At 40.0% G+C, this 17,822-nt stretch overlaps 1 protein-coding gene across 4 annotated transcripts in view; it reads left to right on the top strand.

Annotated features, from left to right (window-relative positions):
- TLK2 (tousled like kinase 2) overlaps nucleotides 1-17,822 on the top strand; it is a 55,961-nt gene that overhangs the window by 1,899 nt on the left and 36,240 nt on the right. For 2 of the 4 annotated variants that reach the window (XM_044999648.1, XM_044999649.1), the window contains exons 2-6: nucleotides 408-496; nucleotides 9,773-9,844; nucleotides 12,326-12,395; nucleotides 13,752-13,795; nucleotides 15,210-15,305. In XM_044999648.1, the coding sequence (XP_044855583.1) occupies nucleotides 416-496; nucleotides 9,773-9,844; nucleotides 12,326-12,395; nucleotides 13,752-13,795; nucleotides 15,210-15,305 (363 nt within the window). In that variant the 5' untranslated portion in view covers nucleotides 408-415. The remainder of the gene's footprint in view (nucleotides 1-407; nucleotides 497-9,772; nucleotides 9,845-12,325; nucleotides 12,396-13,751; nucleotides 13,796-15,209; nucleotides 15,306-17,822) is intronic. The other 2 variants (XM_044999650.1, XM_044999647.1) reach the window with 1 other exon arrangement.

The following is a 17,822-nucleotide window of genomic DNA, read 5'->3' as shown; positions in this document are numbered from 1 at the left end:
CCTACAATAGTCAGAAAACTCTAAAGACTTCAGACCTGTGGGGGCCCCCCAAACACACACACACACGCCCTGTTTCCTCTGCAACAGATTTAACAAAATACCCAATGGGAGAGGGTGGAATCATTGTTAGCAGTAGAACTGGGGTTATTCAAGTTAAGAAATTTCCAATAGCTGGTAATAGTGTCAAAAGATGGAACTCTCCAGAATAGGCCCTTATTAAAATAACACCTTGGTGTGGCAAGTCACATTTTACTGCCTGACCATTTTGATTCTATATTGCATGACAGAAATTATTTGTATACAGTCACTTGGTACTACAACTATTTTTGAGCATCATCAGTGCCACAGGAAATACGTTCTTTCCCTTTTCTTTACATTGTGTAATACGGCATATTTTTCTCCTATAGCAGCAGAAATGATGGAAGAGTTGCATAGCCTGGACCCACGACGGCAGGAACTGTTGGAGGCTAGGTTCACTGGAGTAGGTGTTGCCAAAGTGAGTAAAAGTACCTGTGATGTAGCAGGCACAAATTTTGACCTATCTTGTACACCACTTTTTTTTTTTTAAAACATAAGTAGCGCTGTTTCACTAAGGGAAAGTTGTTCTTTGATGGTTTTATTTTGTCCACTAACTTATTTTAAAGCGGGTGTAAAGAGGATTGTACAATACTAAAAATAGTATGAGGCGTTTGCCTCTCTGTGCATGGACACCACAGTGTGTGTGAATTTCTTCTGTAATGAAGAGCTAGTTTTTAAGATTTGCTCTTTTTTAGTATAAAAAAAGGCCATGCACCACACCTTCACTTCTTTTGGCAGAGGCGGTGTAGCCCACCTCTTTCGTATCTCAAAGGGCTTGTTTGGGAACCAAATATTAGTAACTTAGGTGACCACCGTTATGATGAACTTGCATGTAACCAGGGTTAAGGCCATCAGGAACTTATCCATTCAATTCTTCTTTGAGAACAACTGAACTTGTGCGAGCTCAGTTATATTCAACTAAAATTTGCTTATTCAGAGAGAAGCTTGCATACTCTTGGGTTCACAACCTACTAGCAAAATCCTACCCTTCTCTTAATGTATGACTTTGTACCTGATCAGAAGTTGCATTTCTTGAGTCAGGCATTCAGTAATAAGTTGTGTAACTCCCATCCTCTTGTTTGAAATACCACTATTGGGTTTGATCTCCATATGTTTGTGTGTATAGTGTTACAGCTCCTGTACTAGCGTCTCTTCGTTTCTCCCACCATTGTAGTTCTTAAGATGACAGTGGAACAGTGATAACGTTCCAGTTTGCACACTTTAAACACACTGAGTTTCAGACCATATCAAGCTAGAAAGGAAATGTAACTAGATAACCTGTTGCTATAAAAGGTTCAACCACCTGTTCGAATCGTATTGGGAAGAGGGAACTCGGTAGCTGATTTACCTTTCTCTTATGAAAAGTACAAAATAAATACATCAGAGCTTGGAATGGTTCTATCCAAGTTTATATTTTGTTTCTGAACTAATTTGTGTAGCAGTTGTATTATGAAGCCCTGGAAGCAGAAGAGTAAGTAAACAGTCTGCAACTTAAAGCTTACTAAACCTGGTCCAAACTTAAAAGTTTTACTGTTACAACTTTCAGTTAGGTGTGTGTGTGTGTGTGGTTTTTTGTTTTTTTTTAAACTGAAATAGTAATATAGGTAAAAACCCTAATGGGATGCAGTTTTTCTGGTATGAAGATGACTTGTACTGGTATAATTATTCTTCCCCTTCTTGTGTGGAGTGAGCTATACTGATATAATTGTGCCTGTGCTTAAATGGTGGTGGTGGTGCTGGACCTCTTTAACTATACAAGTATAGATAAAGCAGTACAAATTTCTAGTGTAGATACCCTTAGATTGTAGCCTTCTTGAGGGCACGACCCGTCTCTTTATATTATACAGTGCCTTAATACATTGTTAACTTAGGAAGCCGCTTCTTATAAAGAAATAACTTTAAGCAGATTGAGGAAACTATACATACAAAACTGCATGAGGTTATACAATTGGGAGAAAAATGCCCTTCCACTGTTCAGGTTAATACTGAAAGCTACCTTGCTAATTCTTATGCCGTTGAACCATAACTTGATGATCTACCTAAAGAGAACAACAGTTTCTCATTATTTCCGGCTTTACAGCAGAGGCCGAACGTTCAGTAGTAAACTTTGTCTAGTATAAAATATGGTACAGTACCACAATCTGTGGGTGTAATGTTAATCCCAGATACTATATGCTCTACTGGGCCAGTGCTTTTTCAGAATCTCTGCCCATCACACTCAGCACTGGCATCTATATCTCAGTAATTCAAAGTGAGCATGTTTGGAAACCCATGATATGGTTTTTAATAGATTGAAGGAAGATTTTAGCTCTCTCCAGTTGGGTGTGGAAGGAAAGCCACTTCAAATGAGTTAGTGCCATCTAGTGGGATTGGCACCAGCCTCTTGGGATGGAAGGTATTCTGTTGCTGTTTGTTGCATAAAAGGAAGAAAGTAAATGTCATCTCAGATGCTTTCCTATCGGGTGAGTAGGCCAGGCAGCTGTAACATTGACTTTCCTGCCTTTTATTAATGTGGCTTATTGCTTGGTATTTATTCATAAACAAAAAGCACAAATCAGGCCTGTGCAAAATAAACAAATGCTAGTTTGTATTCTTACTACTAATTACAGCATATATAGTTTTTTAACTTTTGATCACTTGCAAACCTGGGAAAATAACACTGTTTTTAAGAGTGTTTCTACCTGAAAACCAGTGTGGACTTGCACTGAATTTCCTCAGCCTCAGAAATTAAAGAACATGCCCTTTTAGAAACTCTTGAAATAACCAAAATCACGGGTGCAAGAAAGCAGTGTTTCTAGGCAGTTGATGGAACTCCATCTACATGAAACAACCATGTAACTAGAAGCGGCAAAGAGTTCTGTGACACCTAACAGACTAACAAACATATTGGAGCATGAGCTTTCGTGGGTGAATACCCACTTCGTCGGATGCATGTATTCACCCACGAAAGACCATGCTCCAATACGTTTGTTAGTCTATAAGGTGCCACAGAACTCTTTGCCGCTTTTACAGATCCAGACTAACACGGCCACCCCTCTGATACATGTAGCTAGACATCTTCAAAGCAAAGGTGACTTGTTGGGCACCTAGCATTGCCATACAGTTTAAGTGTATTCCTTTACCAAATTCATGCCTATGTTAATTCAGGAAGGTCTTGCTTTGTGAATTGCTGACATGAGCTGGTACTTGGTTACTTATTTAATAGCTCCCATAGCTTAGTTTTATTTAGCAAATGAACAGTAAAGTTCAATTGTGAGGCATACTTCTAGCTAAACTTCTGTTTCCCACGTTCGGTCAGTCAGTGTTGAAGACAAGACGTAGTTTGAATTCCTGTGGATAACATTTAGTTTTGTGTGTCTTCTCGAGTCACCTTCCTCTGTCTCACTGCTGGTAAGATACAAAGGGGGATAGTTCCAAAGGATTTGTACCATTTCAAGGTATTTGTACCAGATATGAAGAGGGCTAGCTGGTTGTGGGTGGGAGAGTGCACATACACTCCTGCCTCCATCATTCAGGCTAAATCAGGATGGATCATTACTGTAACATACCCGTCATCCACTAGCCTGCTATTGGGAACCAGTGTCCACAAGTTAAACTTGTCCTGGTTTGCTTTGCTGCAGCTGTGCTGATTCACTCACTGTTAGAATTTTTTTTTCTAAATTTAAAAATAAATCTGCAATACTTCAAGACAGCACTGACCCTCTGTATTTGGCTATAGTAATTATCTAGATCCAAATGGGTACACTAAAACTCAGGAAGCATTGGTCACTACTGTCTTTGAATTTGCATGTAGGATACAATAAAGAGGGACATGGAAACAAATACAGCCTGAATAGTGTTTGTGCTGCAGGATATCTAGATCCAAAAAAAAGTATATTGTTTCCATAAAAACAACAATATTTTGCAACCTGTTTTTGCTTTATGAACCCTGTGTCTATCCAGGATTGCGTATCCTTTATCACCAAAATAAGCTTAGCAATTAGACCTCTGTTTTAGCTGTAAATTTACCAAGTAGAGGACTGAAAGTTGAGTGACAGCATTATTTCCCTCTAGGAAAAAATGCAATCCCCAAAAGTTATCTACCGTGTAATTAATGCAAACATTCATAGAGCAGCAGAGTAGGAGTTCTGTGTTATATAAATGGACTCATCAGCTAGCAAAGGAAGTACCCAGAGTACTTTTTCTCCTTTTTATCCTGAAGATTTGATAATTATCTGGATGGATTTGAAATAATCATATATAGCTACTAAAGCACAAAAATGGAAATCAGATCCGGGTTCTACTTCAGCTCTGTCACTGACTCAGTGTGACCTTTAGGTAAGTCACTTGACCTCTTTCTGCCTCAATTTCCCCATGTGTAAAATGAGAATACAACCTTCCTTGCAGGGAGGTAGTGATTAATTAATCGGTGCTTGTAAAGCACTCTGAAATTTGTAGATGGTAGCTGCCATAGAAGCGTGCAAAGCATTAGCATATGTCTGTGCTACGGACACTATACTGAGGTTTTTCTGTCAGTGTAGGAACACCAACTTCTCGAACAACATTAGCTCAGTTGATGGAAGCACTCTTCTGCTGACATAGCTGCATCTACACCAGTGGTTCTCAACCTGCAACCCAGTCAGCATACACCTGCTGCCCATGTGACATCCTCAGAGCCATACAGGTAGTATACATATTGTGTGGATGTGGTCTGCATAACACACACAGAGCTGCATATGCGGCCCACGGTGGTAAATAGGTTGAGAACCACTGGTCTACGCTGAGGGTTATGTCAGCGTAACTATGTCAGTCAGGGGTGTGGTTTTATCACATCCTCACCAATGTACCTATGCTAATAGAACTTTCAAATGTAAACCAAACCTGGGAGATTGAAAACCAGGTAACTATTGAAAAGTGAGTCAAACTTGTAAACTTACCTGCCTCTCAAACGCAGCAGAGGTGACCTATGGAAACTTTGTTGGTAGCATATTTATCTTTTTAACTGGATGTTTGGAAAGGTCTAGTTTTAACCAGCATTGCAGAAGTTTCAAATATCACTTGTGTGTGAAGGATGTCTTTCTTTTTTACTTAGACTATATTATACCTCTTATATTGAGGTAAATAAAGCATGAAATAAGGAAGAATATTTGTGAAACATGTTTACTTACTAACTAGCACAAAAGTAATTTGATCGGCTGTAATTCACACCTTTTGATTATCTTGGTTCAAATTTGTGTAAGTGACCCTAACTTGCAAGGGAATTGGAAAGGGTCACTTCTTTCCATTTAAAAGTGTGTGATCAATTTATATAGCCTCTTTGCTTCCCTGTTGACTTGCAGATATGGAAGTTGCACAGGTTTGGTTCACCCGAGAAGGATCATCCTAGTTTGGTCTAATTGAGTGTCCTTCTTCTGCAGTTGAGTTGACAGGAGTGTTTAGCAGAGTTTGCTATTCAAAATTATCCTTTGTGACTCCTTGTAGAATTCATGTTGCCTTTCACCATGAGGAATGCATCCACTGCATTCAAGCAGATGGTGAATGTAGTACAAATAACTTTGGGCTAGTTCACTGTGGTCGAGATTGATGAGAACCATCTAAACCAAGTTGTGAGAGGCTCATGTACAGTGTGTTGCAAATTGTTGTTTGATGTCCACTGAGTTATTTCACATTGGGGAATGGACAGACTTAAACTGGAGCCAGACAAGGTGGGTGTTAAGCTAGTCCACTTCCACTAAATAATGTTAGAGGAGGGCTTTCCTAAAGACTACGGGTTATTTCCATCATCATGTCAGCCAATACTGCTTGACTGCAACCCTTCCCGTGGTTCTTACAAAGAAGAAAATGACTGACAAGCTTGTGTGAGTTGCCAAATGTGAGCAGGCTTTCAAAACCCTTACGGATGATTCTTGCAGGTCAGTAGTGCTTTTGCAGCTAGATTACAATATGAAGATTGTGCTGTGCGCAGATACTTCAGATGTGGGCCTTGGAGTAGTGCTCCACCAGGTGAATCACAAGTGGGGAAGAACACCCTGCTTTATATCAGCAGGAAATTACTTCCTCGGGAAGCAAGGCATGCCATTGTGGAGAAATGCCTTGCCATTGGGTAGACCCTCCAAAAACTCCTTTTTTTATTTAAATGGCCTATACTTCAAGATGGTGACAGACCCCCATTTCCTTGCACTGGTTACACTAAATGAGTCGGCTTAAGGCAAAACTTCTCCAGTGGAGTATTATCTTGAAACAATACTCTTAAATTAGTCAGCTGTAACACAGCCAAAAATGCAGTGCCATTGGACTTCCTAGTAGCAAGGAAGATCTTTGGCAAACATCTCCTGATCCAAAAGTGACGTAAGGGAATTGACAATATGTTGTCGCCAGACTTTTATTTGGTTTTATATACTCCATGCCAAGCGTTGTCTCCCTGCTCTCTTTGATAAGATCTTCTATCTTCTTTGGATTGATTCTGTGCCTAATTTTAGTATAGTTTTGAATTTTAAACAGTCACAAGATGAGTGGAAATTAAGTACTGTACATTTGTTCGTATGTCAGACACACAGAACTAAATAGGAAAAAAACAGGAATGAATATAGGAGTTGGAACTACATATAGTTAGAATGGGGAAAAAAAATCTCAAATGTAGACTCTTACTGACTATTTATCTAAACCTGTTGCTATAAATAGTTTTGCTAAGCACTTGATTTCTCATGTCACCATGAAGATCAGTGGGCGTCTGGTTAGATGACTGGGGAAACTCAAGTAGCATTGTGAGAAGAGATTTAGCTGAGAACTTACCTATGTTCCTTAGGCTTTCTGGGTCATCAGAAATCTTCACCGCTCCTGTTTAGCATATATTCTAGTGGTCAGAGAAGGCAATGTGCTCTAATAGTTAGAGGCCTGGGAGTCAGGAAACCGATGTTCTGTTCCAGAGTCCTTTGCTGACTTGCCTTGTGATACATAAACCAGCTGTTTAACTTCAGTTCCTTGTCTATAAACTATGGTTAAGGGCCTAAGATAAAAGGTGCTATATAAACCACTAGAGGAGGGGGAGCCTAGGTTTCACTGAGAAACTGCTTTTGTAGAGACAGGCTTGTTCCCTGTTAATCATTGTTTATCTTCTAGGGCTGCATTTTAAATGCAGTGTATCTTGCTATTCATGTAAAACTGAAGCCTGAATATACTTTGATTTCAGCCATGGTATAAGATAGAAGAATGGACTACTTGTCCATTCTCTCTTTCCCCGTATATTTTTGGTGTTGGAGGCATGAGGATATTTGTCTCTTGTGATTTTCAAGAGGAGTACTGCTTTTGAGAGAAGCCTCATAAAGAAAGTAAGGTAGAACTAAACTCAGCATTGAATTCTGTCCTTCAAAAAACTGATTAGAATTTAATAACTATTCTGGTGATTTGTGAAACAGATTCAGTTCTAGCTTGCTCTTGCGTAGTTGTACCTAGGCCTTAATTAAACCAGCCATGTTCAGATGCAGAATAGTTATTTTTGGTGATGGTGTCAAAGGTCAGAAGAACACTGCATGACTTTCAGATTCCACGTTGAGTTTTCAGGTGAGCAGTTAGGAAAACAACTTTTTAACTCAAACCGAATAGGATTGGTCTGTGTACATCATTGAGGATACTTACACATCTGACATTTCTACATATCTTTTTCTGACTGCCCATAGCCTACATCATGTTATCCCTCTGGGCTGTTCTAGAATACAAGTCAGTGGGATGAAATATAGAACCTCCTTAAACAAATGCAATATCTTGAGCACAACCTGCTCTGAAAAGCTCAAATGTGGCCTTTTAGGAACATATGTTTCTGTCGCTCACTCTCCATGAGTGAAATGGAGGCAGCGAGATTGTGGGAAGAACATTCACTTTCATCGTCATCATAATATAGATCCTTAATATGTCTGAGGCAGGGAACAAATCTGAGACACTTCTGCACCTAATAAGCTTTATTAAGGTGTAGAAGCGAAGCTTTAACATTGTACCAAATGCTGACGTCTCGACGGTACTGTTGAGGTTCAGGTTTATAAAAGGAAATGATGGATTTTAGAGGGCATCATTTGTGAAGTTTATAAGCAAACTTTTTTACATGGGCAAAGAGATTAACCTTTTGTCACCACTTGCCATAAGTGCCGCTTGAAGGTTGTATCAAAGGTTAGCATTGGCACTACTGTTAAATCTTGTTGTCAGGGGTTTATCACTTGGTCATTTTAAATAATGCACCCGGGTGGTAATTGGAGTACAAGATTCTGTCAAGAAACAACTTACTGTGAATAAATTTTTAAAACCAGCTAGATTTTATATTGTCGTGTTTTAGGGGAATGCATTTTTTTAGCGTAAAACCATTTTTTGTGCTGATAAATGGTTTTGGGGAGGAAGTAAAGGGATTTATAATTTGCAATATGGTCTAGAAAATAACTTTTCACAAATCTAAAGTTTTTTTTTAATGTAGAGTCCTAAATATAGTCTTTCAAACTGCTCCAGTGTAGCTTTTTTTTTTTTCCGGCACACCTTATTATGCCTCTTTACGCACTCAGATAAACAAATCAGTGCTTAACATTAAAGTTGTAATATAGATTTGCAACAGCTGAAATTTGGCCTTACTTTGAACTTTTTGGTTCTGACTGGCATGCATCACATCCTTAACTTTATTTAAACATAGTTGTGCTAGTACTCCTGGAATGTTCTGTATATAAAGCTGAGGTGGGGGGGAAGGGTTTCCTCACAAATCTGGCTTGGTCATGCTGTTATTTCGGCACAGTCTCCATTTCACTCATACGGAGAATTAACTTGGTATAATAATGAACTACTGTGGTGATGCCGTTTCTGTGATGGTGCATCAGAGTTCTTGATTTTGGGTGCCTCACAAGTAGAGCAGATATAGCTTACACCAAGGGAGGAGGTTTCTCTTGGCCAGAAAGCGAGGCTTATTCTTTCAGTGAGCCATGAGGTGATGTTAATGTTGAAATCCAGAATGCTGCCTATACAGTGCTCTGGTTGGAAAATGTGCTTCATGTTCATTACCCTTTCTATTTGCTAATTAAAATCATCTTGTGTGAGGGTATTACATCTAACTGCAACAGCAAATTTGTGTGATTCACTCCAGTTTCCTTTTAGATTGGATTTGCTGCAGTCTTTGGACCAGATTTACAAAGGTATTTAGATGCCTTATGATGCAGATGGACCACTAATTGGCTTAGGCACTTTTGCAAATCCCACGAGGTGACCATCAGCATCTTTTGGTGCCTAAATACCTTTGTAACTCTGGCCCAAAGTCTGCTTTCGGACATTAATATTTGGTGTGATGGGAGCAAACATCTCTAGTTCTGGGTCAGTCAAGGATGACTGAAATAGTGTAGCAAGAGAAGTTGCCTGCAATCTCAACCAGTACAACTAACACATGGCAGCAGTAATAGCCAGCTTGCCAAATGGAAAATACCTTTAAATTCTTAGCCCTGGGTCAAGCAGGTGCTTGCAGGAAGAGCTGCTTTGCTTGGCTATTCAGCAATTCAAAATGTTTTCTTTCACAAGCTAATTGTTTTAGACCTTTACTAACATTACCATGGTGGTTAGAATGTGATATTTCAAATGAGCATGAGACTGTCATTGCAAAGGGTTTTAAAGGCTGAACTGAAGCTAAGACATGTCCACAGCTTTCTTGCCTTATATGAAAACTGTCTCTAAGTTGTTTTTGTTTTTCCACCTATAGGGTCCATTGAATAGCGAGTCTTCCAATCAGAGCTTGTGCAGCGTGGGCTCTCTGAGTGATAAAGAATTGGAGGTAAGCAGCCACTGTTCCTAATAGTCACCCGTTATAGGCTAAACGTGAATGGGCTAACAAAGCCCAGAATGAATTCTATGAGCTGAAGATGAAGATTTCCTAGTTCAGGGCTTTTGTGTGGAACAGATTACTAGAAGAATCTAGACTGAGTCTAAGTCATATGGATGTTAGAGCATCCTGCAAGGCCCACCTACTTGAGGTTTTCTCATTATAACAGATGCTTTTCTTAAAGATATAAAAAAAGGAGGGTGGTTTTACTGCAGTTAGAATGGTGGTTTGTGAAACTAAGTCCCCAGTTGCTGTTTGCAGTACTTGGTGGCTGTTTTCAGTTGCAGTTTTGGGCAGACCAAAATAAAAGGGAGCCTGCTTAGAAAAGTCCAAGTCTTTCCCCACCCTCCTTCACACTTCATGTATACGTGAAGTTTTAGAAATATGTACAAGAAGATAAGGATTTATATAAACTGACCTGTAGAATGCAAAGGAAATATAAGGCCTGATAGTATTACATGCTTCCTCTTGGTTACTTTCATTATATTTGGACTAAGAACTTCAAAAAACCTGCTAAAGCAACAAAGTTGAACTGCAGTTACTTTTTAATTTCAATTAAGATTGCCCGTTAGTAATGCAGTATCTAAATTTAAATAGTTTGTTTAAACCCACGATAAGATAACTTCCTACTTCACTTACCAGCCAAGTGCTGAGTTCTGGATCATATTTCCCCTTTAATACATTACAGTGCAGGTATCAAGTATCTGGTGCAGTCAGTACTGTAGGAATACACAGTATCTCGAACTCTGGGCTTGACAGGTGAGTAAATTAGGAAATGGTCTTCAATTGGTTGAAGATCATGAGTATTAAGTATCTACATATTTTTGTTTTGCTCCGGTTTTACGGTCTACTTCTAGTGAGTTTGACTTAGATTAACTAAGGAGATCCAGTTGTCTGCCACTCTTCGCTTTTCAGTCTGTGGTGTTTTAGCAGTGAGTAGGTGATCTTATATAGCCTACCTCTTGTGCAACTGGGTGAATGCGAGAACGACTACTTAACATTGAATTTTGTTAATTTAAGGATAATATGAAGCTAAAATACACTCGCAGTCTGCTGTTGTAATCTTATTAACACTGTTACAGAGCCTTTGGAGTCACTATTGCACAAGGGTATTTGTGAGATGCTCCTGTCAACGATGGGGTGCAGAGTCCTTTGACTTTGTGTTGAGTCAGCGGTTTCTTGTACCAATATTGTATCTACATAGTGGCCAGTATCAAATGTTGTCAGTGAGGGTCTGTTCGTTGTACTGATGTTATCATTCTATAAAGTAGTGCACAGTGTGTTGGTTTTTTTTTTAAAGCGCCAAACAACCCTTTCTGCCCTCTCACCCCAAACAAAACCAAAAACCAACCCTCATCTCCATTAGGGCTGGCATGTTATGGCCTCCTACATTCCCTCGGATCTTAGGTTTAACTTCTGGCTGTGTCAGCTTCATTCTTTTATCGTTTCAAAGTAGGCAGGTTGGTTTCTCTGTTTGTTGTGTGGACATCAGTTTCTAAGAACCATGAATCTTAAGTTTGCCACAAAAGTTTTGGCCAAGATTTCCATACCCTTTGTTGTGCAATGGGCACTGTGGCTTTCCTCCTCTGTCGTTCAGTGGTGGCTGACATCATGTGTAAACAAATAGCTTGGAAAATATTTTGGGCCCATTTGGGGTAAAATGTATGTGATAAAAATGACCAGCTTTTTCTCTGTTGTAAATTTGATAGGGTTTTTCTAATACATAGAACTTCAAGTTTTGTTTCCTTGTGTCTTGCTTCGTTTTGAAGTCCCGCTGAAGGAATTCCTTACATCTGAAACACTTCACATAACGTGTAAATGATTTTTCATGTAACTTATGTGAGACAGCACCTAGGTACTAAGAGCACTAGAAATCAGTTATTGAATGGGCTGCAGTCAGTTGGGTGGGATTTTCCAAAAAAGTGCTGAAGTGACTTAGGAGCATATGTCCTATTGAAAGGCAATGTAACTTGAGCTCCTGACTCACTTAAGCATTTCTGAAAATCCCATCCTTGGAACATAAACAGACTAGGCCCAATTCTCAACTGCCCTGCATCTTGTGTAGCCATTTAGACTAGTGAAAAGTGGGTGTTAAACACTGCTGTTCTGATTTGATTGAATTTTATGCTTGATCTGCAGCAGACCAAAAGACTACATGATTGCCACTACAGGGCAATGGAAAATCAGTCCTACTATGTCTAAAATAGAAAATAATCTCTCCCTGTTCCCATCCCCTTCTGATTTCTAACATGTTCTCTTATTTTTGCTCTGCATAGGTCTGAAGGTAGTGTCTAAGTACTGAGTGCAAAAACTAATGCACTTGGGAACTGGAACAACCATTGGGGACCTGCAGCCTATTTATTTAGTATTTTGGTCGTTTTTTAAATTCTGGAATAACAGCAGAAATGTTAATTTTGAAGTATTTTTTAACAGACTCCCGAGAAGAAACAGAATGACCAGCGGAACAGGAAAAGAAAAGCAGAAGCATATGAGACCAGTCAAGGTAACCCATTCTCCTGACCCTTCACAGGATTTCCGACCAGTTGATAATTGGCTTCACTTTTTAAAGAGTTGTGGTGTCTAAGGAGAGTAATGGTTCATCTCAGGGGTGTGTCAGGTAGCTTGTTAGGAATTTATTTGAAGTACTTTCAGTGATAGTGTAGTACTCCTCTGGGAGTCCTTGTTTCCACTGTAAGAAAAACATTTAGTCCTACAACAACTTACTGCAACATTCGTGTTTACTTCTAAACTCTAGAATTCTTATTGGAGATATATCATTGGGCCAGATTGCACAAGGAGAGACTGGATGTGGGTCCTCATATGGGTTATGTGAATATCATGTGCTTAGTCACATGGGTACAGTCTGCAGTTGAAATCTCTCACATTTTTGCTGTACTTTGAAAAGCTTTCATTCATTTTCTACATCTTGTTCCATGTAACATTGGAAACCTACTTTAACAACCATCTAGAGAACAAGTTGTACTCAAAAGTATAAAACAGCAAATGTCTTAAAGAAAAGAGCAAAGAATCCTGTGGCACCTTATAGACTAACAGGCGTTTTGCAGCATGAGCTTTCGTGGGTGAATACCCACTTCTTCGGATAAGTGGGTATTCACCCACGAAAGCTCATGCTGCAAAACGTCTGTTAGTCTATAAGGTGCCACAGGATTCTTTGCTGCTTCTACAGAACCAGACTAACACGGCTACCCCTCTGATACTGAGAGTCTGATTTCAGTCCAAGCTCTCACGCTCCTCTTAGTGGGTGAACATTGGGAGGATGGAAGGAATAGTTATTTTGACAATAGGAATCTGCTCCTAAAACAAAATAACAGATTCTATTGATAGTAGACTGTACCTATAGTGTTTGGAAAGAGGTGGAACAATAGTTAAACTTTAATGAATCTGTATTGAATCACCATTATCTCTCTAGCTCTCATAGGAAGGATTGTGGGAGGCTTTATGTACTCACATTGAGTACAGTAAGTTACGTAAAGGCAAGAGTAGATTGTATATAGTAACCTTTATTATGCTGTTACCTTGAAGGAAGTTTTGAAAGATCCACATTGCACGTGAGAGTAAATATTTCCCTTGTTATTTGCAGAGAAACAAATGTCATCTAATTGGGTCTGTCAATTTTGGAATTAGTCAAATTGTCAACTCTCCTAATTAAAAAAAAAAAAAAAGTGTAGAGATTCTAATCCTGGGACTAACTATTGCTGCGTAGAAGGTCGTCTTCTGTACTAGGTGATGGAAGGAGCACCTAAGTGTATGTCTTTATTTACATGAATAGGTTTCTCAAAATGGCATCCGATGTTTACATTTTCAAATCAAGTTTGCCTTCCTTCTGTTTCCCTTCCAGGAAAAGGCACTCCTAGGGGACATAAAATTAGTGATTATTTTGAGGTAAGCTAACTTAAAATTGAATTTTCAGAGAAATCTGTTCTTAAATCCTTGATTGAGGTGTTTTTGGTTTGTTTTTTTTTAATCTCACCACTGCATTAAATCATAGCTTCTGGTGTAGGGGATTCGCTGTATCAAGCTGATAGGCTTATGAATTTGATTAGGGCAAAATATTTGAATCTTGTTTCTAAATTAAGCTAATTTCTGTTTCTTAAATTTAAACAATTGACTGACTAAATGTTATAAATAGCAATCTCTTTAAAACCGTTTTGAAGCTGACTTCTATTGGGATCTGAACCTTGCCTCATGAGACTGAGCATCCTTTTGGCAAGCCCACTGCAGTGATATTAAAAGACCTGCCAGTAGAGTCCCATTAACTTAAGTTGGACAGATCCTGTTCAGAGTTAAGCAAGATCTTAAGTCATTGCAGGATCAAGACTAAGAAGTTAGCCCCATTGAGAGGCCAGCACCAAGCACAGAGTGGAGATATCAAAACGGTGATGGGTACCTCTAAAAACTTTAAGAAAACTCATTTAATATATATTCTTGGCACTTTTTCTTTCCTAGCATGTACAAACTACAGCCTGTTACTTTTCATCCCTAACAACTTGTTCTTCACTTTATTCTGAGTAGTTAGTTGGCTTGGAGTTAGCAGTGCTTTTGCTAGCACCTCTTCCTTACTGTCTTCAGACATTGCTCAGTTAAAGCATGGCACAGGCCACAGTACAGGAACATAGGAACTTCCATACCAGATTAGGCCAGAGTGCCAGCGAATCTGATACCCTGTTCCTGACTGGCAACAGATGATTCAGAGCAAGGTGCATGTCGTCTTCTCCCCACACACGCACATGTACATAGAGTGCACAGTTAGACATACCGGCCATGGGAAGGTCTTCCTGTATTGTTAGAAGTTGACTTATCTTGAACTATATCCCTTGGCTTAAAATAAGAAATTCTATCTAATGTAGCTGTGAATATTTAACCATTGAAAGCATTCACAGTCACCTCTTGGTATTATGGGTTACCTAGGGAGGTGGTGGACTCTCCTTCCTTAGAGGTTTTTAAGGTCAGGCTTGACAAAGCCCTGGCTGGGATGATTTCGTTGGGGTTGGTCCTGCTTTGAGCAGCGGGTTGGACTAGATGACCTCCTGAGGTCCCTTCCAACCCTGATATTCTATGGTTCTATAATAGATATAGTTCATGCTCATTTTCTTTTGTAAATGGCCAAACCTCAGTCAGTGAATTTTTTTATTTTTTGTTGTCTTCAGTGTCCACTAAAACAGGTTGCTAGGGCTTATAGGGAAGGTCTTTATGCTTTAAGATAAATATGCAGCTTCTATGCAGCTTTCCCCCCAAAAAACTTGCTTAAGCATAGTATCTTTATGAAGTGATTGATCATCTGTATCTTTTTGGTCAGTTTGCTGGGGGAAGTGGTCCAGGAACCAGTCCTGGCAGAAGCGTGCCACCTGTCGCCCGATCCTCACCACAGCATTCCTTATCCAATCCCTTACCAGTAAGTATTCCCTCTGAGGAAGGTGCTAAATGATGCAGTGGATATGCCAGCCAGGAGATTTTTCTGAACAAATAGGGCAGAATGTTATCAGAGTTACTGAAAGGGACTTGGATTTTGTTTAGACTCTGAATTAGTTTCAGTGATCCTGCAGTCTACACAGAGCTAATAAACTGGATCATAGCTGTAAAACCAGCTGTCCAGGGCCTGATGTGGGCATGTGTTTGTTTCCAAGGAGCAAGTTCAATCTTAAACAGTTTATCTTGCATACTTCAAACCCCAGATGTCATTTCTTGATATAGTATAGACAAGTTCTGTCTTAAAGGGTTGTGGATTGGCCTATGTTCCTAGTAATAGAAAAAGTAGAACTAACATTTTCCATTCTGATCACTCTGCTTCTCTGTTGCATCCCTCTTCCTGCACAGTTTTGTCTTGTCTATTTCGGTTGTAAGATTTTTCCAGAGAAGGGACTGGCTTTCAATGTCCGCATGGTGCCTAGCTCAGTGTTATCCTGCTCTTCGCTGGGGTTCATAGAAATATTAAAATACAAATACATCATTGTTAGTGCTGAAAAATATTTTACTCCACACTGATTTTTGGTGCTTGTAGCTTTTTGGGATAATCAGTAAAAGCTTTCCAATGTGTGTGCGTGCCCACTCCCCCACTTCTTTCATTGAGCCATTTGGTCCCTTTTGCAAGGTTCAAATGTGAAGAGAACCAATATTTTAAAAAACTTTAAAGATATGTCAGACGCTGCTTTTCTCTTATGAGTGTGTAAGTACCCTTAAAAACCACCCTTTGAATAGGCCTGGACCTAATCCTCAGATTTCCTTGAGCATTAGGAGAACAGTGTGGCAGTTTGGAGTCTTTTTCCGGAGCATAAGTGTACTGACAGTAAACCAGATACAGTGAAACGTATGAGCTTTCCTGGCTAGTCTATTTTGAAGTCATTTGCATACCTCCTAAACTCATGTTTGTCTAAATTCCAATGCTGAGTGCTCTGGGACTGTGCATTGTACAGTGCAGAGTGCCACAAGAGAGAGAGATTGGACCTCAGAGTCCATCATACATCACCAGATCTTAATGAAACCCTTCCAGTGCTACCTTAAAGTTAATGGGGAATTAAAACATATTGCTAGATTATTTTGTACATTTGTTGTATTTAACACAACAGCACCTCCCTTCTTTAAAAAAAAAAAAAAAAAAAAAAAGTTAAATTCAAAAACCTCTTAATGTCACCTCCTGGATGATACTTTACATGCACAACATTCAAGACCATTCTTCTCCCCAGAATCTGTGATCCTGTGGTAAGTGCATAAGAGGCAGTCATTCCTTGAGTACATTTTTTTGCATTTTAATATATTGAGTATATAGAGACCTGGAGAGAACCTGTCCCATGCAGTCAAAACTCATGTCACAGGCTGCACTGGCTAAGTCAGTTGTCTTTTTTACAAAGGAGCTTGTCACGAGTCCGTTGGCAGAGTGCCCTCTTCAGGAGCTATGTGGGGAGCACGAGCATGCACATCTAATTGTCCAAGCAGCAAAGGGTCCTGTGGCACCTTATAGACTAACAGACGTTTTGGAGCATGAGCGTTCGTGGGCGAATCCCCACTTTCGTATTCACCCACGAAAGCTCATGCTCCAAAACGTCTGTTAGTCTGTAAGGTGCCACAAGACCCTTTGCTGCTTTTACAGCTCCAGACTAACATGGCCACCCCTCTGATATCTAATTGTCCCACACCCATGCACACTGCAAGGTGTGTCAGTTTAGTAGGGCTGGCTAGTACTCAGCCCTCTGACTGAGGCTGCTTGGTTGTTTCTTCCCCTCATGGTCCCAGGTGAAAGAAACAGAACAGTCAGACAAGGTAAAATAAAAGCATAAGGAAAAAGGAGAACCTGTAGGTGGCTTCCATGAGGATATTGGCCTCTTAGTTCAGAGAGGCCGGGGAGGTATCTCAGTTCACCCCCGAGTGCACTGGGTCTCCAGTGGAAGTGTGTCTCGTTTCCCATCTTAATGCAGGGAATCCCTGTTCTCCTGTCTGCTTGACTCTCATCCTCCCTGGAGAAGCTCAACTGCCTGCTCCCTTCTGAGGGCTGCCCCCTTCTGAGTGGAGTTCCCTCCTTCTGACTCCTTCTATCCTGGCATGATTTGCAGGTGTGGAAGGGCAGGGCCACCTTTGCCCAAAACAGCTCCTTAACCGCTTCCATGCTGGTGGGGGGTTTGTATACACCCTCACAATGCTCTTCCGATTCCTTGTCTTCAGTTCTGGTTCTCCTTTCTCCTGCAACCGTACTTTAACTTTATGCCTGTGTTGTGCTAGTAGCATGCATCTATAAGACTATTGCTTTGGCTACAAAAGGAAAAACCAACAACAGTAGGAACAGGGGAAAAGAGGAGAAAACTGAATATCATTCCCAGTTTAGGGAATTAGTGTGTGGGTAAGGAAGGGATTAAGCACCTTTTATGAAAAGACACTAGTGGTTATTCACACTGCATGGTGAGCTAGTCTGTGCCCAGGG

Source organism: Mauremys mutica, chromosome 25 (genome assembly GCF_020497125.1).
Source record: "Mauremys mutica isolate MM-2020 ecotype Southern chromosome 25, ASM2049712v1, whole genome shotgun sequence".
Taxonomy (NCBI): Eukaryota; Metazoa; Chordata; order Testudines; family Geoemydidae; genus Mauremys; species Mauremys mutica.
Note: the sequence above shows the minus strand (reverse complement) of the source record. Positions and strands in the feature narration are given on the sequence as shown.